The following is a 12,962-nucleotide window of genomic DNA, read 5'->3' on the forward strand; positions in this document are numbered from 1 at the left end:
TTCAAAAAAAAGAAAGGGAAGAAGCAAAGAAAATGGGAAAATTGTGGTTTGTACATTCTCAGGGCATACCTAAAGTGATAAATAAATCACAATAGATATGAATGTGCTTGAGATATGTTTTTTTCCTTCAAAAGTCCTTTATTGAACTGAACAACAACAACAAACCTAGTGTAATCCCACATGGTGAGGTCTGGGGAGTGTATAGTGTAGGCAGACCTTATCCCTACCTTTATTGATCTGAGAATTCTCATTTGTATATGAGACTTCAAGGCGATCTGTTTGGGAACTTGTGGCACCAGCTGAGACCTTGTGTTGAACAATTCTTAGTTTGTTTCTAATTGGTATTTACTTAGGATTTACTCAGTCATACTTGGAAAATTTTGTAAAGAAACTCTTATCTACATGACATGTTCTATTATGTCATACTGTAGTAAGATTTGTCTTGAAGTTAGGAGGATATCATAAAGAGATTACAAGGAAAAATGCGGAAAAGCGTTGTCAGAAGTGTGATGCCTATTTTGTTTCTGAATCATAGCAAGCTGACCTACGGTTGAATGATTTAAAGATATAGCCCATATTTAGATCAACTCTCATCCTGTTTAATTATTCCATGACTTTGAGACAATAATTTCAGAGTTTGAACTGTACTATACTGAGGTCAGCTTACTTCAGCTGTCAGAAATCTGATGCATTTGTTTTTATCAAAGCAAGCTGACCATCTGGATATGGCCCATTTTTGTATCAGCTCTCATCCTCTGTAATTTCTCTTTTCAAGATTTTGAAACAAGTATTGCGGTTTGGACTGAACCAAAAGTAAGATCAGCTTAGTCCTATTGTGATTGAGATGCCTTTTTCCCCCATATGACCCTGGGGTGAAAGCAATCTATATTCAGCCCCCTTTTTTATCAACTCTCACCCCTGTAAATGTTTTCTTTCTATATGCTGAAACAATAATTTTCAAATATGGGACTGTATCAAGCTATGATCGACCCAATCCCATTTTGATGATGCCTATTTTGTTTTTGAATCAAAGCGAACTGACCTTGAGGTGAAAGCTCTAGATATATTCCAGTTTTGGATCAACTCTCTTCCGTGTATGCCCTCCCTTTTTCCCTTTCAAGTTTGTGAATCAAGTTTCATAGCTTGGGCTGTACTGAAACCAAAGATCAACTTAGTTCAGTTGCCAGAAGTGTGATGTGTGTTTCGTGCTTTTAGTTAAGCCTAAAACTGATTCAATCTATCATACAAATACTTTTGTCAAAGATCAGTTTTAGTTCAACTGCAGTCAAGTAGGACCCTTAATTAGATTAAAGTAATATGTGACATATAGTGAAAAGGATCTGAAATATTGGAAGGGATACAGAAGATTTATATGGTTGTCATGATTAAGTGGTGGTTGCCTGTGATATATCCTCTCTTTTAGGCAAAAAGTCATACTACAAGACAATCTTCCAACAAAAGAATCTTTTTTTGGTGGATAAGTAACTTTGATTTTATTGATGATAACCTGCAAATAGATAATGTTGCCTGTAGGAACAACAGAATCTATGTTCCGTATTTTTTTTTTTTTTGCCTTTTTTGAGTTTGAAACTTCCAAAAAGTTCCTCCTTTGTTTTGCCGAGCGAGAACTGGATATGAATACTGTTCTTATGGCCTGCTCCTGGAGTTTTCTGCTTCCTCTACTTCTCTCCTTACAGACAAGTAGCTTTTGCGGCGCTGGTTAGGTTATTCTGATTTACTTCATCCAACTTGAGAAAAAGGCGGCTTACCCAATTTCTTTCTGGGAAGCTATCCTAAATGAAAGATGATTCAACCTACAAACTTTTGTTTTACAAAGATCACTTTTAACCTTGTGAAAAATAAATTGAACCTCTCATTACATTTATGCTTTACTAAATGTCCTAGGTTGTTATCTTTATTTTTTATGCAAAACTCATTTTTATACTTATAAGTACAAATGCTTTTATTTAGTACAAGGAATCAGAGACAGTGAGAGCAATCATTAGTTCATTGGGCACCCTCCATGTACCGTCAACTTATCGCGTTCAATATTTGTTTGTTTTAGAAAAGGAAGAACCAATTACCACGATATTGATGCTTTATTGCATTTTTTTTGAAAATTGCTAAAGATAGGCGAAACTGCTAAAGTCATTTCTGCTTTGGAATATGTCAATTTTTTTTCTGAGTTTTTGTTAGCACCACATCGTTGTATGTTATTAGGCGAATGGGAGAAAAAACTAAAATTGTAAGAAATTTTACATTCAATCACTTTTACCTCAATTTATTCTTTGCTGAGTTTGAATGGCTGAAGCAATAACACTCCAACATCATTGAAATACTATAGCAATATTGTCATTCCACAATTGAGTTTAATTTCATTGAGCTACCATTTTGTTTATTTTGAAGACATGTTATATAGTGAAATATAGTGCTTTAGTATTTCAAATTACTTCAGGCCTGTTTAGGCATGAATCAATACTTCGATATTGCAAATTCTAGACTTCAATATTTTGCAAATATAATTCAGCATGACTATTTGCAAATACTTCTTTTGTGAAATATGGAAATACTGATTTAAAGGTGTATTTCAAGTGAAATACTGGTTTCCATTCACAAATTTTAACTTTTAGATTGAAGATGTAGCTAACTCTGAAAAGAAGATCAAGATGAATTGTATATTTTTGTTTCACTTTTGGTGTAAAGAGGCCATACTAGAAGATGTAGATTCAGTAATCGATATCAATGGTGCATTGAACTAGTACAGGAATAGGTTTTTGCTTTTTGGGCTTCCTGTATTTTGTTTCTCTTAGCACTCTTTGTGCTAAGGATTACTCTTTTGAAAATTTATATAAAATCTGTTACCTCCTTCAATTTTCTTGTATAATTTTTAGAAATATTTTTTTTACCAAATGAAGTTGATGGGCAAAGATGCTTCGACTTCCATAAACTTTTCTCAACTCCAACATCAATTACTCTTTTTCTTTATCAACTTCAACTCAAATATTATTCACATGCCTAGTAAAGGGGTCGAGTTTTCTATGTGTTGATAGGTTTGGGTTGTTGGGTGCTGGTATATTTTCCGCTGATAAGGTGCTGGCTTTGAAGAGTGTTGTCATCACTGTACTGAATGTGCTTGTGTAAATACTTTTAGTTTCTCTATTAATCATATTCTAGATTTCCCTGCGCATTTGGTAGTGTGATCTCATTTGATTGGTCTGAAATGTTGCTGTGAAATTGTGGAAATGTATGTCCAGAACATACCTTGATGTTTTTGTATTTCTAAGTAGCACGGGGGGACTACTTAACGCTAGGATTTTGTTATGACTAGAATAAAGTAAAATGCTGTGCATGTTTGTTTGGTCTGGTTTTGTCATAATGCTGAAATTGACAGATTTTATCAGGATTCACTGCATGCTTCTCTATTCATAGGCTAAACGTTATTTAATTAGTTTTTTTTAGCGATGTAAGCTTGTGTAGCTCTCTTAAAGGAAGAATTACTTCATGGTTCCCCACCACTACAATTATTGTTTTTATATGAGCTGAAAAGCAGCTAGATGCTTCCCTTGAATATGTATTTCTGTGTTTGCTGATGTATTTCAATTAACCGGTCAACAATGCCTCAGTCAGCTATATGAATCTTGTATATCAGTTCCGGTATATGCCAAACTAGTTTAATGATGTAGTTCACTAGGCAAATAATGTCAAAGTGGATGTGGATTGCAGGTCAGGTGTTAGAAGTAGTTCTTGCAAAGCCTCAGACTGAAAAGAAGTTCGATGCAGCAGCCGGTCCTCACAATGCTATGCCCCATCCTAATTACATTCCCCATCCAGGATATGGTGCATTTCCAGTGAATCCGTATGGACATCTGAGTGCTGGTTATGGTGCTGCTGCTGGGTTCCAACAGGTAATTTCTGTGTACATCATGTCGTCTTCATTGATTCTGCACATTGTCATTGATCATATTCATCTGATAGACTATTATACTTTAGCAGCCTATGATATACGGCAGAGGACCGATGCCAGCAGGTATGCAGATGGTGCCAATGGTTCTACCTGATGGTCAGATTGGCTATGTTCTGTAAGTTCTTATAAATATTAACATCTGTTTCTTCTGAAATAAAGTTTCTTCATCACTAGTGTAATTATCAGTTTTTAGTTTACTAAATGTTCAGATAAATGAACTATTGAAGTTCTATGCATAGAATAAAACCAATCTAAACCAACCTTTTAAACTTGCTATATTTCCTGTGCAGCCAGCAGCCAGGAGTTCAGGCACCAGCTGTTCGACCTCGGAGGAATGATAGGAGTAATGGTGCTGGTGGACCACAAGGACGAGGAGGATCCAGTGGTACTGGAGATGATTCCAACCGTGGTAGACGTTACCGACCATACTAGTTCTGGTGAAATGTTGTACTTGGTAGCAGTTGCTACTTACATTGAATGCCAGACCAGTAGCTCAGGACATCTATTTCCTACTTCGTCGTTATTTATGAAAAAAGAAAACGAAGTTAAAACAGTTAGACCAATCTCAGCGACTTAATGTGCATTGTAACTAAACAAGGATGTTGGAGATGCATTTTGCGTTCCATAATCGTTTGTCTGCTTGACTTTTAGTTCATAAATTGCTTCTCTAATGTTGGTTAATTTCTTCAATTGTTGAGATGAAAGCTGCGAGTCTCCTGTAGCTTCAACATTTGTCATTCTACCAGATTTGGATTTTAGATTTAGTAGCCTCAGAGAGCAACTGCAATAACATGCGTAGGTGTTGGATTATGCACCATTAGTCTAGCGTTTGCCATTTTTGGGGGAGTAATATATATGCTTGATTGGGTAGCCCTATTTACAGTGGCGTAGCAAGGAATTCATATAAGGGGATTAAGATGATACTAGAATGTTGCACTTAAGATTTGAACTTGTGATCTAAAGTAGTATTTGCACTCGAGTTTGTTACTACACTAGAATCTTTCATCCTGTTAAGGGGATTCACCAATATTCTTATAATAAAAAAAATATAAGTTCAATTGAATTCTCTTGCTTGAACCTTAGATGCACCCCTGCCTTGTTGTGATTAGTAGCAAAAATGAAGGGCAGAAGTGAGAGAAAATGACTTTACTTTTGGAAATATATCCAGCTTCATTAGGTTACACTTCTCATACTTCAATTTCATTGGAAAATCTAGTCTTCCCATAATTGGACAAGGGAATTTCCTCTAGTTTCATTCTCTCCTCTCCGCTTGGAGAAATTAAAGGTGTCTCTCAACTTAAACCGTGTAGAAGAGTTCACCAAATTTTTGCATAACTGCTCAAATAACTGATTGTTACTATAACTACCTCTTGGGAACAAGTCCAGATTAAGTCAAGTTTTTGCTCCTTTATTTTCTTTTTTCTTTTTAATATATTAGCCTAACTCTTTAATAAGAATTAAGAGACTTAGTGAGTTTAATTAGTATCAAAAACCCCCTCGGCGTCAAGAAATCCACAGAAAAGAAAATTGAACTTAGTTAGGCTAATATAGGGGACAGAGTATACGAGACATGGAATATAGATTCTTTTGCAACCATGGAAAACAAAAGATAAACGAGAAGATATGGGGAAAGGATATTCAAATTTGATTTGGTCTGTTTCAAACAATCCCAAATAAAAATTTGTGCACCACCAAAATACAACTTAAACTATACATTCATGTCGTAACCAGTGTATTATTTTGTATAAAACAAAATGCTTTACATAACAATTTTCGTATATCATTATTATTAATGAGTTGGTAGTGTTTTTCATCAGATAAAATGTTCAATGTTAGTATTAGCACTTCGTCTTCTTCTGCATATTCATTCAAGCAGCAGTTGTATCCAAAAGCTGTTGAAGTCTTTTTTCTAATTCATCCAAACGAGTCCCCCAATCCACCTTTATACTCAAAGGTCGAACACTTTCCTTATCATAATCCACCAATTCTTCATTATCCTCTCGCCTTTCACCTCTTCCTCGTCCAATCCCTTTTCTACTGCTTAGCGCCGAACCGTCTCTTTCCTTTCTCTTTTTCTTCATTTTCTGTGCCGTCGCTTTTTCCAGCGCCCGCAATACATCAAAACCGCTCAGTTTCGTTTCTCGCTCTTTTGAACTTCCTTCATTTTCTTCTTCATCTTTTGCTCCTCGTTGTCTATTATACTTTGCTCGTGATAATTTCCTATTTTGCTGCTTTTGCTCCGCCTCCGAACCTGATTTGACTGCAGCAACGGCTACTGCTTTACCTAAATTGGAGATATCTGTGGTTGAACTGTTATCTAAATCGAGGTTTCTGAGCTGCGAATAGAGTCGGAGCTTATTTGGAACGCACCTCGCCGCCGCCGGATTCGTGGTGGTGACTGATATCGGAAAACTGATCGGACGACACATTACCGCCGGATTCGTGGCGGTGAAACATGGAGTCCATGGTCCGAGCGGAGGAGCGGCCCACATGATTTTCTGGTCACGGTTTATAGTGACGAAGTGTCGAATAGTGAAGTATGGTAGAAATATAATGGACTGATTAGATGTGCGGACCAGAGTTTATTAGAATTGGGCCCGATTACTTTTCCAGATCAATTGATGGCCACGTATACCGTTAGAGTCAAGGAATTTTTACATTCCTATGCCACATAGGAAACCTTATTACCCTCAATGTTTAAGGTTCGACTTAATTACATTTAGTATACTAAATTACCAATTCTATACCATAGTGTATTTTAGCTTGTAGCTTGTAGCTTTAATTTTTCCTCAAAAGCTCGGACCGAATCAATATCCTGTCGGAAACTTCCAACTGCCATATTCTGCAATAGGAAGAAATTCAATCTTCGGTTAATGCCAAAACACTTTAATTTCTGCAACAAATATGAATATATATGTATTCTATAATTATCCTAATATCAAAATATAATGGACTTATTTAATCGATTGTAGCTTGTAGCTTAATTGGTATTTTCGACATTGGTACAATTTCTCAGTCAATTGTAGCTTAATTGATATTTTCGACATAATTGAGCCGTTTTTTATTTGTGAAAACAGAAAATAAAGCATCTACAATCAGAATACAAATAATCTACAATTTATCTACAATTTCTGCAATATGTCTTCTTCTTCTTCTTCTTCTTCTTCTTCTTCTTCTTCTTCTTCTTCTTCTTCTTCTTCTTCTTCTTCTTCTTCGAGTTTCAATCTGAAATTCAGTCAAAACCAAGTCTAATCTTCACCAAAACCCCTCAAAATTGAGATATAAACTCCAAATCATATTCCCGATTATTATCAACAACACCCAATCCAAACAAATAATAATTTTTGAAAACCCAAATTTGAATTCAAAGCTTTCAAGCTTTTTAATGGCTGTCAATGGTGGAATTGCTGCTCTCTTTTCATTTGCTTTGTATTACTGAAATTTGCGATTGAGAAATAAAGAGAGATGTAGAGAGAATGTCGACGAACTGAGCTTTTGCAGAACTGATTTCTACAATTTGATTCGAATTTGTTGACGATTTTGTCTTTTTTTGATTTGTGGCTTAAGGAAAAATATCGAAGAACAGAGTTTTTGCAGAAAAGAGTCTATGTAATTTGATTTTAAATTGAAGATATAGGATTTGCGTTTCAAATTTGATCTGAAGGTCGCTAAATCAATTAAAATATTCTGTTCTTGATTTGTAGCGCGCCTAATTAGGAAGGAATCAGCTCCTAATAATTAGTATTTAATGAATGGTATTATAATTGTAGAAAAACTGTGAACATGGCGGGTAAATATGAAACTATGCACATTTTTGATAATAAGGTTTCATATATGGTATAGGAAGAAAAATGTCTCGTCAAGGAATTTTTACATTCCTATGCCACATAGGAAACCTTATTACCCTCAATGTTTAAGGTTTGACTTAATTACACTTAGTAGAATCAAAAAATGAAGCTAGTGGACATCTTCTGTTTAAGCCCATGGGATTCATTGCCAATAGTTTGAAAGTTACCAGTTATGTCAGCCCATAAGTAAGTTCGTATAAAAATTAACCACGTCATAAAATATTATCAATATTAGTTGATTAGTTATTTGTAGAACAAAGAAAATCAAAATTTTGCTTTCTTTTGAGTGAATATTATTGGAATAGATTGGATACATCTTAAGGAGTTTAAATCTCACTTTGGGATAATTTGGGAGAGTTTTGAGTTGAAAATTCGAAGTACAAGATGAATACGGAAAAAGATAATATGTGTATCACACTATGTATCATTTGTGTATCACATATATCATATTTGTATCAAATGTATATCATATATATACCTGCGTGTGAGATGCATGTTTGATACATGTGTCGCAGATGATTTTTTGAATTCTATTTTAACTACAAATTTTGATACCAAATCACCTCCAATCTTCCTCAAAATTTATATATTGACCAATTTATATGTTTTCAATGAATTTCAACCATACTCATTGAAAAATAATCCTTTTTTGCTTAAATTATATATATATAATTTATTGAAATTATGTGTGTGTGTGTGTGTGTGTGTGTGTGTGTGGCTAGTCTGATAGGGTCTTGTCTCCGACTGTTAGTGGTTAATATTGTGTTCACACTATTCTACGTTTTTATTGTGCCGGGCCTTATTTACTGGTTATTGTTATTGCTTTTCATCTATTTTCTGGTCCTTATGATGCTGTCATTATTTCTTGATTTTCTGTTGATGGTACTGATATAGTGTTTCTTTTCGTCGTCTTAAGCCGAAGGTCTTTCGAAAACAGCCTCTCTACCCCCTCGGGTAGGGGTAAGGTCTGTGCACACACTACCCTTCCGAGACCTCACGTATGAGATTTTACTGGATTGTTGTTGTATTTCATTATCTTGTTTGCTACCTCATCCATGAAATTTCCTTTCCGTCTTGCATCTAATATTGCTGATCACGCTTAAAAATATGGAAGGAGAACCTTGCGTATGATTCTTGGAGAGAAAAAATCTTTATTTATATGAATTTTTAATTTTTATATGTCCTTGGCTAGTTTTAATAATTTAATGATTATTAACTAGTGGTTGGTAAGTTAGGACTTATTTGGAACATTTCCGTAAGATTCCCTTTTCATTCAGGGTGTGTAAATTTCTTGAAATATTATGTAGAATTTTCACTGGCAAGCCTATTTGCACAGGCGCCATTTAATGCACAATACCTTTTTTAATTTTTAATTTTTTTCATTCGTAGCCTATTAAGGTTTTTCAGCATTAAAATATCATAGGTTTTGATTTTCAAATATGAAAAGTTCGTGTAAGTTAAGTGGGTATCAAATCTTTTTATGCGTTGAGAATAATGTGTTGTTGCATCATTATATGAAAGAATTAGGCATTGATTGAGAAATCCAAAATATCACCGTTGAAGTTTTTCGAGAAAAGCTCGAAGATGACAAAATGAGCTTGTTAGATTTTTCGTTGTTTTGATAAATGACGATTGGGTTTGTTATTTATGATATCTAAAACCTTGTAGTCAAACTTTAGCTCATATGAAGTAAATTTAGACGTTGAATCATGTTGTGAATTATTGAAATTTGAAGAACAAGTTACGATTTTTGAACAAATATTTATTCACCTAAATATGTCATGCATAGTTCAACCATATATCCCTGAACTTCATGCATAAGTGCCTTACTTTGGACTTGGTACCAAACTTAAGGATCGAAAGTTTGACATTAGCAATTAGCAAGTTAGAAGTTTGCCATTGGCAAGTTAGAAGTTTGGCCTTGGCAAACCAAACTTAAGACAAAAATGTCGGAAGTTTACTGCAAAAACTTCGACGCAAACTTTTACAACTTTGATTACATATGCCTGAAGTTAGTTCCGAAGTGATGAAACTTGCAAATTTTGATACACTTTAGATATGACTTAAATGTGTAAGGCCCCGTAAAATTTTACCAAGAATTCGGGGTTTCGTGGTGTCGAGGTAGGCTAATGTGTTTGAGGATTGTAGAAATTCTTCGCGGCGAGCTTGCGAGCCTCAATACGGACTTTTTGGGTGGTGCAATGCGTTGGGGAGTTGGAAGAATAATTTTTGCAGAAGGAAGCAATTCGGTCAGTTTCACGACCGCAGATCCATTCCGCGATCTACATAACCATCGCGGAGTTGAGCAGAGAATAGTTGAATTTTGAAGGACATTTTGCGGTCAATTATGCGACCGCATAATAATTTCGCAATCAACTATGCGACCGCATGTAAATACCTAATTTTTGCTCTTTCTTTTCTCCTACATTGCACCTTTTTAGATTTATTTTGTGTTTTAGAATTAGAGTTTTTAAATATTGAGTGATGGGTTAAAGGGATTTGGTCTTGCCATTTTAAAGCACAAATTGACCCAAAACATGGACCAATTCGTTGGCCCAAGAGTATCTGACCTGCCCAACCTTCATGCCCCTAACGGATACAATTGGATCTTATGGCCATAAATCACCCTTATCTTAGGTATTTAAAGACCCCAATTCCCAAATTTTGCCCCCATTTTCCCCTAATTTCTCTTCTCCTCTCTCCTTTTCTTCTTCCTCTCTCTTCTCTTCTCCTCTCTGCCAAACCCGCCGCTGCCGCCGCTCTTCCGCCGCCGGAAATCGCCCACCGGCGGCATCCGTCGTCCAAACCACCCCAAAATCTCACCGTACAATCCCCTCAACCTCCTCTTTCCAAATCTCCAACCCAAACCCTTCATAACACGCTCAAACTCCCTGAATTTTAGATCTAGGAAACCCTAGCCGCCATTTTTTTTGCCCAAATTCTCGAAGCTCCGGTCACCACTACCCTACAACACATACATCAATGGAAAAAGCTCCACGATACCTACCCTTTTCCCTTGGTCTTCACCTGAAACTCCATTCGAATTCCGGCGACCACCACCCGCCGCCACTACTGCTGCTGCTCACTTTTCTTTTCCTCTTTATTGTCTTCTTCCCTTCTGCCCCTACTGACTCACTACTACTGCCCGACCTCACCACAATCACCTACTCACATGGACCTATGTTTTAAAACATATTCAACCCAAAGACACCCGTTTCCTTTTGGCACGACGCTGAGTTCAATGAAATTAGCGTCTGCCGAAATGAAACGAGTGTTTGAAGGTTGGACAGCCACCGCTTGGCATCCTTGGGATCATCTTGTTGGTCAATTCGTCGTTGAATATCTCGGGGCTTGGTATAAACTCAAATTCTTATCCTTTCGTCCAAGTTTTTGATTTTGTGTTTCCCGTCATTTGTTTGTAGTTTTGTTATAATTCTGTTTAGTGATCATTTCAGTTAGCTCTTAATCTATTCTATGATTTTTTTTGTTTAACTTAATTGATTATGTCAGTTTGTGTTATTGTTGGCGCATTTTTGCTTTGCTTTACATCGTTTGGTTTTAGGTTAGTATTTTTAATGTTCGTTTTGGTTCAAGCAAATTAGTTTTAAGTACTTCATGGTTTAATGCTTGTTTCTTGCTTGGTTTCAATCTTGAAGTTCTCTTTCTCCTTGTTGGTTAATAGTTCAATCAGTTAATTGGTTTCTAGTTATTTATTTTTGAGTAAGTGGTTTGGTACTGATGTTGATAAAATCTAAGGGTAGATGGGTTTGATCATGACTTAGGGTACTATTAGCTTACCTTTTACTAGTAGGGTGGCTGAAATGACTCTTTGCTTCTGCTATAGCAGATTTTCAGGCTATCCTTTCACCTTTTGGACAGCCTTTGGACAGTGTTTTGCACACAAAGCCAGTCCTTTTTGGACAGACTTTTGGTGACCAAAATCTGTTCAAAAAGTGATTTTTATTTGCCTATTTAAGGGGCTGGTCTTTCCTCACTTGACACACTCCATCACACATTTGTTGGACAGTTTTTACACCCTAAAAATATAATTTTGAGAGTGAAAAATCAGCAACTAACGCACCCTTTAGTAAGCTGAAATGGTGAGCTTTGTGAGTAAATTTTAGAGTGCAAACTTTAGAAAAGTATAAGTCTTCTTCAGAGTTGGTTCTGGGTTACTTCTCTAAAGTTTTCGGGCTGTTTAAATACGAAATTGCTGCTATTTTCTGCTGTCTTTGCTGCTGTTTTTTTTGTTGCTGCGGAGCTTCATTTTTTCACTGCTGTATTTATTTTCTGCAATCCAGGTATTTCTCAAATTTTGCAATGCAGATTTTTATATCCAATGGATGAGAATATGGGTCTTTTTCAACTCCTAGGATATGCTCGATGTGCTTTACTGGAATGAATGAATGTTTAGCGTGTTACTTATGTTTAAAGCATGTACATCTGTAATATTTAGTTAATCTTCCATTTTTCTTCACATATGTAGCTCAAACAACATTCTGTGAAGTGTATTTAGTTAAGGAAAAGAAACATTTTGTTTTCCAGAAATATTTATATGTAGATGTTTAGTTTCTTTTTGCCTTGGTTTCATATATTTAGTGTTAGTCATTTTAACTCCCCTCTTAGTGTTGAAAAAGTAACAGATAGTAATATGTCTCTTAGTAATATTTCTCTTCATGGCAAGTTGATGAAATTGGGGAAAATATGTGACTGAGTGTGCTGGTAGGTTGGAAAGAACCAGTGGAAGAATACCTTTGTGTTATTATGTGTTGAATATCCATTATTTAAAAATGAAACATGTGTTTTCCTAGGTACATGTTTAGGAAATCATATTTTTAATGCATTATTTTATCCTTAGTCACATGTATTAGCTTTGGCTTCATTCTTTTAAAAAAAAAAAGAAAATAGTGTAGGTTGCTATCACTCTTGTGTTAGTTACGTTTATTTCATTTTCTTGTTGACGACGGGGTGACGCAAGTTTGAATTAATCAAGCCGGAGTAATAGACAAGAGTTTTGCCCAACCTTTAAAATAATACATATGTTATATATTCCATTTTTTTAATTAAGATTTTTCTTTATAAATTAGAATTATTTAATCACGCCTTAGTAATTAATTTAAACGCTAGGCAATTAGTAGGCACGCTTTAAC

General features: G+C 35.5%; 2 protein-coding genes across 4 annotated transcripts in view; one reads left to right on the forward strand and one right to left on the reverse strand.

Annotated features, from left to right (window-relative positions):
• LOC109231051 (heterogeneous nuclear ribonucleoprotein Q) overlaps window positions 1-4,640 on the forward strand; it is a 9,170-nt gene extending 4,530 nt beyond the window's left edge. For 2 of the 3 annotated variants that reach the window (XM_019396584.1, XM_019396585.1), the window contains exons 7-9: window positions 3,724-3,905; window positions 3,991-4,079; window positions 4,255-4,640. In XM_019396584.1, coding sequence (XP_019252129.1) covers window positions 3,724-3,905; window positions 3,991-4,079; window positions 4,255-4,396 — 413 coding nt within the window. In that variant the 3' untranslated portion in view covers window positions 4,397-4,640. The remainder of the gene's footprint in view (window positions 1-3,723; window positions 3,906-3,990; window positions 4,080-4,254) is intronic. The other variant, XM_019396587.1, reaches the window with a different exon arrangement.
• LOC109231809 lies at window positions 5,587-6,519 on the reverse strand. Its single transcript, XM_019397442.1, has one exon. The coding sequence runs from the start codon at window positions 6,454-6,456 to the stop codon at window positions 5,833-5,835; it is 624 nt and encodes a 207-aa protein (XP_019252987.1). The 5' UTR covers window positions 6,457-6,519; the 3' UTR covers window positions 5,587-5,832.

This window comes from Nicotiana attenuata, chromosome 8 (assembly GCF_001879085.1).
Source record: "Nicotiana attenuata strain UT chromosome 8, NIATTr2, whole genome shotgun sequence".
In the NCBI taxonomy this organism is placed as follows: Eukaryota; Viridiplantae; Streptophyta; class Magnoliopsida; order Solanales; family Solanaceae; genus Nicotiana; species Nicotiana attenuata.